This window comes from Zalophus californianus, chromosome 12 (assembly GCF_009762305.2).
Source record: "Zalophus californianus isolate mZalCal1 chromosome 12, mZalCal1.pri.v2, whole genome shotgun sequence".
In the NCBI taxonomy this organism is placed as follows: domain Eukaryota; kingdom Metazoa; phylum Chordata; class Mammalia; order Carnivora; family Otariidae; genus Zalophus; species Zalophus californianus.
In genome coordinates this window covers 2161709-2176398 of record NC_045606.1, presented here as the reverse complement: position 1 = coordinate 2176398, position 14690 = coordinate 2161709, and the positions used below count along the sequence as shown (strand labels likewise).

The following is a 14690-nucleotide window of genomic DNA, read 5'->3' as shown; positions in this document are numbered from 1 at the left end:
GAAGAAAAATCTCATATGACAAATGATGCCATACGTTATGTAAAAAAGCAGTGATGGACGAGGGAAAATATCTGTAGCAGACAAAGGCTTAATCTTAAAATACAAAGAGTTTCCAGAGAAATGAAGAAGACCAACCGCCTCTTTAGAATAAAACTGGGCTCAGGAAGCCGACAGTTCACAGAGAAAAGAAATGCAGATGTCACTTGCACTTACGATGAGAGATCACAAATTTAAAGTACAAAAGTCTGGAAGTGAGACCACACGCAGTGGCTGATGAGCTTGTGAAGACGTGACATCACGTGGCGCTGGTGTGAATGCAGGCTGGTCCCACCTGTGGGGACTGGGAAGTCCCTTGCATGTCACAGATGCACGTACCTCCTCCCAGCACCCCTGCTGCAGGGAACCCATCAGCAGAACCCGAGAAGACCCAGGTGCAAGGCAGGCGACGCGGGACCCCTTGTAATAGAAACAGCCTAAACACTGGGGCACCTGGGGGGCTCAGTCGGTTAAGCATCCGAATCTTGATCTCAGGGTTGTGAGTTCAAGCCCTGCGTTGGGCTCCACCCTGGATGTGGTGGAGCCTACAAAAAAAAAAAAAAGGGCGCCTGGGTGGCTCAGTTGTTTGAGCGTCTACCTTCGGCTCAGGTCATGGTCCCGGGGTCCTGGGATCGAGTCCCGCGTTGGGCTCCCTGCTCAGCGGGGAGTCTGCTTCTCCCTCTGTTTGTTGCTCACCCAGCTGTGCTCTCTCTCTCTGACAAATAAATAAGTAAAATCTTAAAAAAAAAAAAAAAAAAAGGAGAGGAAGAACCAGATATTATGTGTCTTCTGATGGAAAACACATCACCTAGGATGTAATCTACCCCAAATAGCCTGGTCTTTATCTGAGCACATTTTTGTGCCAGCATGTTGTTGACAAGAGAGCACATGCTGTGTCCCTAGGAAGCAGGATACAGAGAGAGAGGTAGCAATAGAACCAGTTTTCTCAATAAATAAGCCACAGAGACCAACTAGGGATGGAGGTGCTGCCTCTGGGGTAAAAGAGACACAAGAAGGAAATAGTGAATTGAAACCACGGTAGTACCAGACTAGTAAGAAAAACGTTATGAGGGGCGCCTGGGTGGCTCAGTCGTTAAGCGTCTGCCTTCGGCTCAGGTCGTGATCCCAGGGTCCTGGGATCCAGCCCCGCGTCGGGCTCCCTGCTCCGTGGGAAGCCTGCTTCTCCCTCTGCCGCTCCCCCTGCTTGTGTTCCCTCTCTTGCTGTGTCTCTATCAAATAAATAAACAAAATCTTAAAAAAAAAAAACCATATGATCATCTCAGCAGATGGAAAAGAAACCATTTGACAAAATCTGACATCCATTCGCGGAAAAGAAAAAAAAAAATCTCAGCGAGCTAGGAATAGAAGAGAACTTCCCTAAACTAATAAAGGGTATCTGTGAAAACCCTACACCTAACCTCACACTTGCTGGTGAGACAGTGTGTGCTTTCTAAAAATCAGAAACAAGGCGAGGAGCTCCTTTCCCCCCAACTCTGGTTAAACCTCACATGGGAAGGCCCAGCCAGTGCCAGAGGCAAGACCAAGAAACACAGCGTTTACAGGTTTGAAAAGAAGAAATACAACAGCCTCTTGCAAGAAGACACGAATAGTCTATGCAGAAAATCTCAAATATTCCAAATAAATCTAAGAAAACGTGCAGAACTGATAGGCCGAAAACCACAAGACACTAATGAACAAAATCAGAGAAAATCTAAAGAAACGGAGAGACACGTCGTGTCTGTTGGGACACTGGTGTTAAGGTGCCCACTCCTAACTCAAGCTGTACATTCAGTCCCAGCCAAACCCCCACAAGCTTTTCTCTAGGTATTGGCGAGCTGATTCTAAAATTTATATGGAAAAGAACTAGAATAACAAAAACAATTCCGGAAAAGAACAACAAAGCCAGAGCACTGATTGTACCCGACTTTAAGTCTCCCTACAAAGCCAAGCCATGGTAACCAAGACACCAATATTGGTGATAGGTCGGCACAAATGTGCTTAGTTGATTTTTTGACAGGGCAAGGCCCTTCTCGTTGGAGAATGGATTTTTAAAATGGTGCTAGGAAAACTGGATGTCAGATGTGCAGAAAAAATGAACCTCAGCACACACTTCACACCTTATCCAAAAATTCACCCAGAGATTTAAAAGTCAGGTTTAGACATCCAGGGTTGGTGTAGATGCTAATTTTAAAATGTGTTTCTTGTAGAGACATCTGCATGTACACCCTCATGCTGCTTCTGCATGTGTTTATACTTTGTGGGAGATGCTCCCAGGATGAATATTCTCTCAATCAAGCCATCCGGAATGAGTTTACAAGGTAAGATGTTTTGTCCACCTTCTCTAGACCCCCGGCCACCGCACTAGGAGTGGTCTGTTCGTGGCCAGCGTACGCTGACGGGGGTACCCAGAGACCAGGGTTTCGGGACGGTGGAAGGCACCTTCTCTGGGCCTCCATTTTGCAGAAGTAGAACGTCCTGCGGGAGAGGACTAGATGGTCGCCACCATCCCACATAGGAAGTACGGAAAAAGTGGTCGAATTGACTTGGACATTGTTTGCCCCACTGTTAACAGGAGGCCTCTTTTTGCAGACTTTGGGCACGTTCAGAGCATCTCATTTTGATTAATAGTGAAATGATATTTTGAGGCACATTAAGGTCTGGGCACCAAGACACTAAAACAGGTTATTGGGGTGGCTCTTTGGTGGAGGCCGTCTGAGTTCCTCGACCAAAGACTCTTGCGATTTGCAAGAAATGGCACACGATTTCCAGTGGTGGTAATTCCCCTTGAGCTCTCTACCACTTCTCAAGTGCTAATTGGTCTCTTCCTACTTTTAAAAGCAGTAGATGTTGGGGCACCTGGGTGGCTCAGTTGGTGAAGTGTCTGCCTTCTGCTCAGGTCGTGATCTCAGGGTCCTGGGTCGAGTACCACATTGGGCTCCCGGCTCAGCGGGGGAGTCTGCTTCTCCCTCTCCCTCTGCCTACTTGTGCTGTCTCTCTTTGTCTCTCTCTGTCAAATAAATAAATAAAATCTGTAAATAAATAAAAGTAGTAGATGTTCATTGTAGGTAAGCATCGAAGAACTGAAAAATAGAAAGCAGAAAAATCTCAGTAACAGTACCACCCAGAGGCAACCACGGACACATTTTGCGTGCCAGAATTTTCTCCGTGTTTCAGCATTTCTGAAATTGGAACAGGAACTGTATCAAGGTGGATACTTTCTTTGTGTGGCATTCTTTTTTTTTTTTTTGACAGTTGTTATTAAGTGACTTTGTTTTCACCTGCCAAAAATATTCAGTCTGATAGTTGTTTCAAAAAAGTTTGGCTTTGAGTTCTGAAGTGCATGATATGAACTCATACTGATTCTTTACTATGGCAGAAGTAAAAGACAGTGTTCTAAGATTTACTTTCTCTTTCCATGGAGAATATTTTATTTTGTTTTTTAAGGATTTTATTTATTATTCTGAGAGAGAGAACATGAGCAGGGGGTAGGGGCAGAGGGAGAGGGAGAAGCAGACTCTCGGCTGAGCAGGGAGCCCGACGCGGGGCTCGATCCCAGGACCCCGAGACCATGACCTGAGCGAAGGCAGACACTTAACCAGTTGAGTCACCCAGGCATATCTCTGGAGAATATTTTAAAATACATTCCTGCATTTTTTCTATGACTATGTTGCCCTTGACTAAGTAATTCAATTTGATGTACTTTACTTTTGTTGCTTTTGCGGGGGCAGAGGTGGGTGGCTGGCAAATCTATTTAATTTTATCTATTAGTTAAGGGTGTATTTCTTTTTATCTTCCTGTGAGAAAGCTGGTGATTAATACCCACCCAGTTGACGGGCGGACAAATGTAGAGTTAGGAGCCACTAGTGAAGATGCCCGAATTCATGAGTCTGGACTCCCTGCAGAACACAGTAATGCAGCTGCTCACCGGTGAACATTCTAGCAGTGGAACTGCCTCCCCCTTTGCAGAAACGGCTGTTCTTTCCATGAAGAACATGGAACATTGTCAGCTCTCCAACCACCCCCACATAGGCACAGTTTGGGCCAGCAGGGGGCACCATGCGCAAAGCAGAGTGACCATGTGGGTCGTCCTCTCTAAATGGAAAGGAAAACCTGAGCTATTTCTGGCCTTCATCGTTTAGTTTTGATCTCATATTTCGTAAGTCAGCACTACTTGACATATTTCTCATACGAATTCTTGCCTCTTGGTACTCAAATCAGAAATATCGCAGCTGAAATAATATTTGTGTGACGTGTCCCGTGCAGAGCCATTGATATATTTGGATTCCTGGCTCAGAGGCTGGCCCCCTGGGTGTGCATGGGCCCATATTTCCTACTACAATGCAAAATGCAAAATCCCATTACTTCTGGTGTGCTGGCCACCAGGCAGGGGTATCTGTGTGTCCGGGTTTGTACTGGGATATTCAAGCTGGACCCTCTCCCCCACCATCCCCTGGTGCCTGATCCTGAAACTTCAACAGCATCTTAGGGTTTAGAGTTTGCCAGCATCCAGGAAGAACAAAAGCACAGTTGGATCAAGGGACCTGGCTTTGTTCCACTTTGTTCAGTTAGCAGGTGACTTGGGCAAGTCCCGACTCTGGGCTGAGTATCCCCAATCTGCAAAGTGAGGCAGTTGCGCTGCTTGATTTCTTAGGTCTTCACCAAAAAAATGATCACGATATTGGATTCCGTCACATTCAAGTTTTCTTTGAAGTCTTTCTGGACTCAATCAAGTCTTCATGAAAGTCCAAGTAAAACAGAAATAAACCACCGAATAAAGCACCAATAAATGAAATAAATAGTCACTCTGTCCAAGAGCCATAAATGGGATATAACTACTGACTTTAGTTTTGCCATGTTTCGCAAGCTCTGTAGGCCTGTTTTATTTAATAGCTCTAATTAATATGGAGTGAGAACATTCTTGGATGGTTTGGCTCACTCCCTGCTCTCCGCCTGTGTCGAGAACAAGGCGTGAGTTGTGCACAGTCTGGGCGTGTGACAGCTATCTCTGGTCACATCCAGGTCTTTCTTTTTTTTTCTTTTTCCTAAAAATTTTATTTATCTATTTATTTTAGAGAGAGCTCGGGGGGTAGGGGAGAAGCAGAGGGAGAGGGACAAGCAAACTCTGTGCTGAGTGCAGAGCCCTATGTGGGGCTCGATCTCAGGAGCCTGAGATCATGACCTGAGCCGAAACCAAGAGTCAGATGCTCAACTGACTGAGCCCCCCAGGAGCCCCCACATCCAGGTCTTTCTTGAAGACTTTGTTTCCTTAACGTCATCCCATTGAGGAGCGACCATCAGAAAGCGATACTATTTCCTCCAAACTATGGTTCAACCAGGGCTTTGCTCAGTGTGCAGTGTATAACCAGCACCTATGAAGGGTCTGCTTGGATTAGGCTCTAAAAATGGACAAACCAAGGAAGGACAGAAGTCATGTGTGAGTGAGTCCGTAAGGAGAAGGAGACAGAAGCAGTAAGATAAGTGAGCTCACCAGACTTACATCCCCACTCCACGGACGTGTTTGAACATATTTATAGCCCATGCGAATGTTGATTGAGATCATTTGCTTTTCTCTATTAATCTATGCACTAGTGACTTATTGCTAACATGTCACTAACAGGACACTTCTTCCTCTTTGATTTATTTCCCTTTTATATTGTCCAGTTTCTGTCATGACTGTCAGGTTTTAAATCACTTCCTAAGTGTCTCTAAAATCGGCCTCAATCAGCAACATAGTATCTGCCCCAATCCCTCTCCGAGGTGTGGTGGTAAGTGTAACACGGGCTCTGGGGAGCGACAGCACCCACCTGTCGCACCTGCCTGCCTCTTCCCGTGCTGTCAGCGCTCCCACCACGGTCTGTTTCACGCTATGGCCGTGGGTGCGGAGCTGGGGCGGCGGGTGGCGGCCGACTCTCAGGGGCCGCTCAGGGCTGGGCCCCGGCCACGTGATGGCCCGACCTTGTGCTCACATCTGTTTAATGAAACCAGAAAGGTGTTTGAAGAGCTCATCATCGCTGTGTTCTTGGGGGGGGGGTGGGGTCTAGATTTGGTGGCTGGACGAGGCAGGACGATGAAAATTGTGTCCTTGGATGACCAGAGTCTAGATCTTTTCCTAACTTCTCATTGCTCTCCCACAATATCACCTCCCGAGAAGCATTCTGGTCTCCCCTTCTCATGGAGGGACACCCGGCTGCAAGAGCCTCCGGACGCCCACTGGCCTCTGCCGTGGGGACGTTAACCACACACCATCCTTGCCTTTCCCATGGGTCCTTCCTGCGAGGCCACGTGGAAGGAAGTGTCTTAGGGGTGGGTGAGAAGTATTTTGCTCTCTAAAGAAATTTACCTTTTCCTTTTATGTCTGGCTGAGCAGCTTGGAGCTCCTGATGCTCTGGTGTGTAGCTCGGTCCGTGTGTGTGGCTCCACCGTATCATCTGAGCGAGCGAAAACGATCAATGGTGTCGGTCTGAAATGATTTCAGGGCTCCCTTAAATCAGTCCCTTGTTGGAAAGTGAAACAGATATCTGATAAGAGTAACACAGCTTTGTCACAGGGCCCTCTCCCCGCCTCCCGCTGAGGAACAAAGTGGGCTCCGGAGTCACGCTGTACCTGAGACTGCGCATGACTTTGCTTTCATTCCTGCAGTTACCACCAATTCGTGTCAGAGAAAAATCGCTTTTTGTTTCTGCTCTTGTGCTCAGGGGTGCCAGGAGCGTCTCTGGCGGCCTGAGAAGTGTGGGTGACTGGTGGGGCTGGAGTCTGAGCACGCTGCTGGACGGCCTGCATGGGGGAGGCGCCTCCACGGCCGGCCCGCCAGGCGCTCAGGTGGGCTTCCGTCTGCTGTCCACTCAGACATAGCAGGGGAGTGCGTCGAGGTGGGGCAAGGGTGCCAAGATGCTTGACCTGCAACACTGCACACTCTCTCTTTTTTAAAAGATTTATTTATTTATTTTAGAGAGAGAGAGCACAAACAGGAGACGGACAGAGGGGGAGGGAGAGAAAATCCCAAGCAGACTCCCTGCTGGGCTCAGAGCACAACACGCGGCTCGATCTCGCGACCTTGAGATCACAACCTGAGCCGAAACTAAGAGTTGGACGCTTGACCGACTACACCACCCAGGCGCCCCCACTGTGTGTACTCTTGGATGACCGCTAGGTTGCAGGCCAGTGGCTCTCTGCTGTGGGTACATCCCATGGCTTCTCCATCTCAGCATACCCGCCTTAGCCACACATGCACCCCCGGACACCAGCAGGTGCCAGGCTGGACTGGACGCAGGGCATGGCGGGTCCACATGAGCTTGTGGGCCAATGGGGATGGCTAGATCAGTGAGCAAAATGCTGTGACATGGGGACACAGGGCACTGAGGGACGGGGGGGAGCATCCAGAAAGAGGCAAAAGCCCTTCCCCAAATTCTGAGAAAAAAATTACCAGTGAATAGCATTTCACAGAATATGAAGCTAATAAAGGCTCTTTTGGGACACTGCTCCGTCCCTCTGACGTCTAAGAATATGGCTCGCAGCATGTTCCAGCTTTGCGGTCTGTCCAACGGTCTTGCGTTTCCCTTCTTCCTCCAGCCTGGAGCCCTTGGTGGGAAGTGCTACCTACTGGGCACTCCGGTCATCCAGCAGCTGAGAGATCCTTCTGGCGGCGTGTGCGAGGTAAGCCGCTCTCCTCCTGGTTATTTCTTTGTGTGTGTGCGTCTTCTCCCAAGCATCGCTCTTTATTTATGTATTTATTTTATTGAAGTAGAGTGAATATACCATGTTATGAGTTTCAGGTGTACGATACACTGATGCAGCCATTCTGTACGTCCCCTGCCGCTCATCACGACAGGTGCACTCCTGAATCCCCATCACCTGGTTTCCCCATCCCCCGGCCCACCTGCCCTCTGGCAACCGCCAGTGTGTTCTCTGTAAAATACAGTTAGAGTTAGAAAAGTCTTGGAGACATTGGGCAGGAAGGCCACAGACTGCAGGAACCCTCTCTGGGAGCCTGGCTGTGACTTGAAATCATCAGCGGCCACGGTCCAGGACAGCCAAACCTTTCCCATGCCCTCTGCCGGTCCTGGCACGCTGTGGGAAACCAGGACATCTCTATCTAAAATACTGAAAATACTCCCAACCAAGAGTCTCGTATCTTTTCCTGGTTGGGAGAGGCTGCTCGAGGGCGTGCAGCTCACCCGTGTCCTCCTGCGACGAAGCCCTTCTGATGTCCAAGCCAGGACGGGTGCACGGCTCAGGTGCCAGCCTCCGCGTGGTGGAGCCCTGATCCTTCAGGCTCAGCTGGACCCCAGGGAGATGAGGGGGCTTTGAGGGAGCAGGGGCTGTGTGCGGCCAGCCTTGGGCATCCCAGGCCACAGGTTAACTTTGAAGCAAGCGTCTGATTCTCCCTCCGACTGGTGGTTTCTCCTCCAGCTTCCCAGCCCACCTTCAGCGCTTTCCGAAGACTCTCCTCCTCCGCATGGCCCCAAAGTCGGAGGCCCTGACACCCCCTCCGTGGCAGATCCCGCCGTCCAAAGAGTGGCCCCGAGTGGCCCCAGAGGCTGTGGGGCCGGGGAGCCCTGGGTGCTCAGCCTGGGCAGCACAAGGTCAGTGAGATTCAGAGGTCGGCTCCACCCGGGCCTGCCCATCCATGGCTCCGCGCGGCAGTTGGATGCCACGGCACGCCCATCCCAAGGCAAGGGCAGGTGTGTTCGCACTGCAGAACGACAGGAGTGAGGCCCAGGGCAGGAGGCCATGTCAGAAGATCAATGCCAATGGAGGGCTTCAGTCTCTGAGCATAAGAAGGAACGAGCCGAACGTTCCTCTAGAATTTGCCAGAGGTCTGGAGGTCAGGGAGCCTAGTGGACACTTGTCCTCGCTGGCTCTGTGCTGAGTAGGATGCTCACGGGGCCTCATGGTCCTCACGTGGCTCTGCGAAGGAGGCAGTCCCACCTTGGTCTGGCGTTGTGCGGATGAGCCTCTGAGTTGCAGCCACGGTGCACGGTTGGTGGCCCGACCCTCTGGCAGCCATGGCAGCACATGACCTGCGTGGGGGTGGACTGTCTGAGGGTGACATGGGACCCTGGGGCAGGTGATAGGTGCCTCTGAGTGATGCAACAACACAGAAGGGAGATTCTTTCATTGTTACCAAACACAGACAGGTCACAGTTAGCTTCTTCCCAGGACCAGAGTAAGCCCACAGCAGAAAAGATAAAAGAAGATTCTAGAATTCTAGAGGCCTTGCAGAGAGAGGTGGTCACCTCTCTCCGAGTTGTGCCCGTGAGAGAGGGAGGGCCTCCCTCCCCTGGAGCGTCCCTGCCTCAGGGGCCCGGGCAAGGAGCGGGGACACGCACAAGTGTGTCTGTCCAGCTCCAGGAACCTGGGTGGCCTCAGGGGCCCCGGGGCGCGAGGCTGGGGGCCGGAAGGCTCCATGCAGGCTTTGCCCCGACGTGCACCACTTTGCAGGCCGGCAGCCCACGCGGCCCTCAGCAGCCTCCGGGCCAGCAGGTGGATCGACCGCAGCACCAGAACCGTGTCTGTGCACTTCGCTCTCTATAACCCCCCGACTCAACTCCTGTCTGTTGTGTCCCTTCGCGCCGAGCTTCTCCCTGCGGGGGGCCTGGCCTTCTCCCCGCTGGTGGAGTCGCTGGCTGTCTTCCGCAGTGACTCGGCCCTGTGGCCCGGCCCCACGCTTCCTGAGGTGGGTCCTCCCGCCCCTGCCCTGCACGTGGACCCCGGGGCTCCTGCGGCCTGCTCCCCACCTCACCCGGACCCGCAGGGTCGCAGAGCCCGGCACTTGGCACCGTCAGTCTTTCTTTGGTTGACACGAACGCTGGCCCGCACCAGCACTGCTCCCCAGAGGGACAGAGCAGTGTCCCCAAAGAGGCTTTATTAGCTCCAGAGTGTTAACCGGAGGGTCCAGGGGAGCTCAGCAGGGCCGACCTGCCCAGGGACTGCGACGGCTTTAGCTCCGACCCTTACTAAGCTTCCTCTCGCAGCTGGCGCTCTGAGTGAATGAACGCAGGCCAGCAGGAATGCACAACGCATCCAGGCAGAGATAAGCATAAGCAGAGCTTCGAGAAATTCCCTGATACAGGAGCTTCGGAGGCTGTATGTGGCCAAGGAGCGGATAATTAATAAATAAATAAATAAATAAATAAATAAATAAATAAATAAGTAAGTAAGTAAGTAAGTAAGTAAGTAAGTAAAGTAAGTAAGTAAGTGAGTAAGTAAATAAATAAATAAATAAATAAATAAATAAATAAATAAGTAAGTAAGTAAAGTAAGTAAGTAAGTGAGTAAGTAAATAAGTAAATAAGTAAATAAGTAAATAAATAAATAAATAAATAAGTAAATAAATATATATATATATATATCACAAATATGAGAAAACTCATCTTTGGAGCTGGGTGAGGACGGGCCGGGAGGACCCTGCCAGGTCACGCTCAGGGTCTGCTCGTGCGCGGGGCCCGCGGAGAGCTCACCCGCGTCCCTCACCCCGGCACGGAGATGGGCGGGCGGTTCTGCTGGCGGAGGTGCCTGGAAAGAGCAGGCTTACCGTCAGCACTCTGCAGAGCCAGAGATGGGCTTAGTGCAGAGCTCGGGAAACCACGTGTCCCGTCCGTCTTTCTGTTTGCTCTGCTCTGTTTGTGTTCCCTCCACCAGCTGGCCTTCCTGCTGCTCAGCCTGACTCACCTCTGCTTGCGACTCTGCAGCCTGGCCGAGAAGGGTTTCCGCAGCTACTGGCGCAAACCAGGGACCTGGCTGGAGGTAGCCACTCCTGTCGTTTTCCGTGGGAAAAGCAGGAACAGTGAAGTCCTTACCTGGAAATGAACCTGTTTTTAGTGGGAAACTGCTTATGCCCTGGCTGATTCCAGCTGTCGTGAGGTCTCCCCGCGTCGTGTTCATGACAAATAGCATGAGATCAGTGTCCACTTCCTGCTCTCGCACCGACGTTGCACCCTGAGCCGCTCGGGGGCCACGGTGGGCCCCTCCCCCAGTGCCCCCTGAGGCTCCTTTCTCTTCCCCGCTGCAGCTCGCCATAGTGGGAGCCGGCCTCGCCTGCCACGCAGCCTCCAGCCACCTGGCCACGCTTGCTGGGGAGGTGACCGACCACTTCCACAGAGGACACTTCCGAGGATTTATGGATCTCACTGTGGCGGCCTTGTGGAATCAGGTACAGCAGGGCGTCCAGGTGGGTCCATGCCCTGTGACGCTGTCCAAAGGAAGAGGTCATACACGTTCTAGAAGGTTCCAGACAAGGGATTTGTTCCATATTGAGTGAAAATGCTCTGAGCTCGAGGATGAGGGTGAGCGGGACAGGGAAGGGCTGGAATCCATGTTGCGGGCTGGGGTGCCTGTGTTCTGTGTGCAGCACAACTCAGAGCACGGAGTTGCTCCAGTGACTCCCTGTGACCCCACCTGGGGGAAGGAAGCAGGTGTCGAGGTGGCAAAAAGGAGGCACCGGCAGACTTAGGCACGTCAGGTCTGTCCTCCCTCTTCCTTCTGCGGCCATCCCAGAGGCGGGCGGTGTGAGCCGGTCCCACCACGGGGACGGGTGGGGCTTCATGTGGGGGTCGGTCCATCAGAGGAGGGGATGGGGGCTCCATGAGACGAGCAGAGCCAGACCAGTGCACATCAGGGCAGGCGAGCCCAGGCAGGGGTCCTGCGGGGGGACGCGGATGTAGGTGGGCAGAGCCCCCATGGTCCGCTTCCTTGTCCTGCTGCCTCAGAGCTCACCTCCCCCATGCCGCAGGACTCCTGGAGCTCCCTTTTCCACCCAGTGAGGGCTGCCAGGGCTCCAGATGACCTCATCCCCCCGGGCTGGGCCCTCCTAGAACAACCTAGAAGAATGGGTTATTCTGGGGCGCCTGGGTGGCTCAGTCGTTAAGTGTCTGCCTTCGGCTCAGGTCATGATCCCGGGGTCCTGGGATCGAGCCCCACATCGGGCTCCCTGCTCAGTGGGGAGTCTGCTTCTCCCTCTCTCCGCTCATGTTCCCTCTGTCTGTCTCTTTTTCAAATAAATAAATAAAATCTTCAAAAAAAAAAAAAAAAAGAATGAGTTACTCTGTGAGCCAGGTGCTGACTGGCCTCCAGGCTGGAGGGGGTTCGTGCACAATGGGGCCCCGAGGTCAAGCTTCACGTACAGGTGCTGGCACAGTGCACCCCCTCCCGGCCTTCCTGTCTCTGTTAAATGTCATCTTATCCTCATGGCGCTTACCAGCCTCCACTATGACGTGCGTTGTACTGACTTGGTTAAAAGGCTGGAGGCTCCAGGAGGGCGGGAGATGGACGCTCTGCTTCACTGCCATCGGGTGGCTGCTCTCTGGGACGGACGGCAGGCTCCGGGTCTGCCTGTCACGGCGTGTCCGCGCTCCTCGGCCCTCCTCCAGCTGGATTCTAGCTTGGCCATGGGCGCCACCGCCCCCCGCCCCGTAACCGTGGCTGCAGTGCCTGGCTTTCCCTTGCCGGTTCAGGGAACCACGGGCCGGTGGCCGGCATTGCCCATCTCTGTGCCCGCCTTATCCGTGGCTCACGGAGGGCTGCGCCTGGGCCTCAGGAAGGGGCGGTACCCACTCTCTACGTGATCTTCTCGCCGGTGTGGGCAGGGTCGGTCCTGTCGAGGGGTCACCGTGGGGCGACAGTGAGTGTGGTCTAGCGTGACTGCGTCTGTGCACCGTCCGTAGCCGGTGGGACACACTGACCTGCCCTGTCCTTCTGTCTCAGAGGGTGACTTGGCTCCAGGGGACCCTCTCGTTCCTCCTGACGCTGAAGTTCATCTGCCTCGTTGGCATCCCGAGCACGAGGGCATCCTGCTCCTTCCTGCTGCGTCGCTCTCTGGCTGGCATCTGCACGGCAGGGGTAAGGGTTATCTCCCGACAAATCAGCACGGTCTGGGTTCTCTGCAGTGAGCTCTTTCTCCACGGAGACACGAGCTCTCAAGGTGAGGCCCAGGCGTCCAGCATCCCGGAGTGGTTTGAGATCAGGGGTGCAGGGGGTTCCAGAGTGAGGTGTGCTTGTGAACACGGGAGCCCAGACGCACTCCACACGTGCTCTGCCGCACCCCTTCCCGGAGCACTCATCCTTACGACTCATGCAAGGAGCTCTCACCACCCACGGAGCAGGTTCTGCACACCAGGAATAGCCCCTGGCTCTCTAGTAATCCCCGCCCTGATGATCACAACCAAGCACGGCAGGTGCCAGGTGGGGGGAGAGGGACGGTTCTTCCTCCGAGAGAGGGGCGGGGTGCTAACGCCAGTGACAGCCCCCACTTCCCTTGCTCCTAACTCTGGTCCTGCACCCGAAAACCCCCCTATGAATACCTAAAACCCACTTGAGTGCTGTTTACCCCCCACGTGGAATCGTGCCTCAGTGGGCCGCAGAAGAAAGCACACGTGTAGCGTTCTGGGGAAGCCTGGCTCCCACCCTGGGGGGTCAGGTCTCAGTCCAGGGCTGGCCCAATCTGGCAGGCTGTTGACACCCAGAATCAGGAGGGCCAGAGCCCCACATGGGATGCTGGCCAGATTCTGGGGTGCAGGTGGTTCTGACCTGGCCCCCAGGGGGAAGAGCTTGCACCAGCCCGGTGGCCCCTGTCCTGCCCCCGCAGTTGGACTGTCATCAGGGCAGCGGGAGGGTGCAGACTAGCGAGTCTGATGAGGGGTCTGGCTGTCAGGGTCCCAGGCTCAGGCAGCTCACAGGGAACCAAGCACAGATCTCCAAACCCTGCTGGCCTTGTGCTCAGTGGGACAGACTGCGCAAACTGGGTCAGGAAAAGCTGACGCAGGAGTTGGAGACCTGGCTTCAAGCCCGGCTGCACCTTTCCCGAACCCACTGTCACAACCGTGGGACCGTTATACGAGCTCCAGCTCCGGAAGCTCCTGGCAGGTGTGTGCCTGGAGGGGTACCACGGGCTTAGAGATTACATGTATGTGGAACTTATGTATGAAATTGGTCATTGTTATACCACATAGCAATGTGAAGAATGCTTTTTTTTGTTAAGAAAACACAGAGTATCATAAATAGTGTCCAAATTAAGTAACAGAATCTGGACCGTTCAGAAATTAGGGGTGTGCACGGAAGGGTGACCACACTTGCTTGGTCCAGATGGGGGACCGCTGGTGGTGTGCGGTCCCACTTAGTAAACAGTGGTGAAGTGCGCGCCAGAGTATTTGTGGGGAGGCCTCGGGTGCAGGGCCGGGGTTAGGAGCGAGGGAAATGGGGCCCCGTGGGGGCCTGGGACAGCGGGCTCCTGGCTTGTCATGCAGGTGCGTTAGATACACACACATACACCCTGGGCCCAGGGTACAACCCCAGGCTCCCAGGCCAGGTTCCCAGCCTGCGAACAACAACCAGACCACAAAACTCCACCTGAACTAAACTTAACTGCCTTTGCTTCTGAAGTGGTTTATTTTACTGAGCCCTTGCTGGGTGCTGGGGACGCGAAGAGGGTGAGAGAACCAGCCCCTGGGACAGCGTGGCTGCCAGCACCCAGGGCGGAGGGCAGAGAGCAAGCAGGAGAGATGGCCCCCCCCCCCAGTTTGAGATGAAGGAGGGAGGGGAGTGGGTGGGGGTCTGGGGGAGGGTTGGGGCAGGGAGGGAAAGGGGGAGCGATAGGGAGGGGAGGGAGGGGAGGAGGAGGGGAGGGGGAGGGGAGGGGAGGGGGAGGGGAGGGAGGGAGG

The 14690-nt window shown here is 53.3% G+C and overlaps 1 protein-coding gene across 1 annotated transcript in view; it reads left to right on the top strand.

The window, feature by feature from the left end:
- The window catches only part of PKD1L1 (polycystin 1 like 1, transient receptor potential channel interacting), a 100003-nt gene that overhangs the window by 63793 nt on the left and 21520 nt on the right, over nucleotides 1-14690 (top strand). Inside the window, exons 39-46 of the mRNA XM_035723181.1 lie at nucleotides 2244-2354; nucleotides 6732-6855; nucleotides 7606-7689; nucleotides 8446-8618; nucleotides 9478-9712; nucleotides 10678-10782; nucleotides 11048-11188; nucleotides 12739-12873. Of these exons, the coding sequence (XP_035579074.1) occupies nucleotides 2244-2354; nucleotides 6732-6855; nucleotides 7606-7689; nucleotides 8446-8618; nucleotides 9478-9712; nucleotides 10678-10782; nucleotides 11048-11188; nucleotides 12739-12873 (1108 nt within the window). The remainder of the gene's footprint in view (nucleotides 1-2243; nucleotides 2355-6731; nucleotides 6856-7605; nucleotides 7690-8445; nucleotides 8619-9477; nucleotides 9713-10677; nucleotides 10783-11047; nucleotides 11189-12738; nucleotides 12874-14690) is intronic.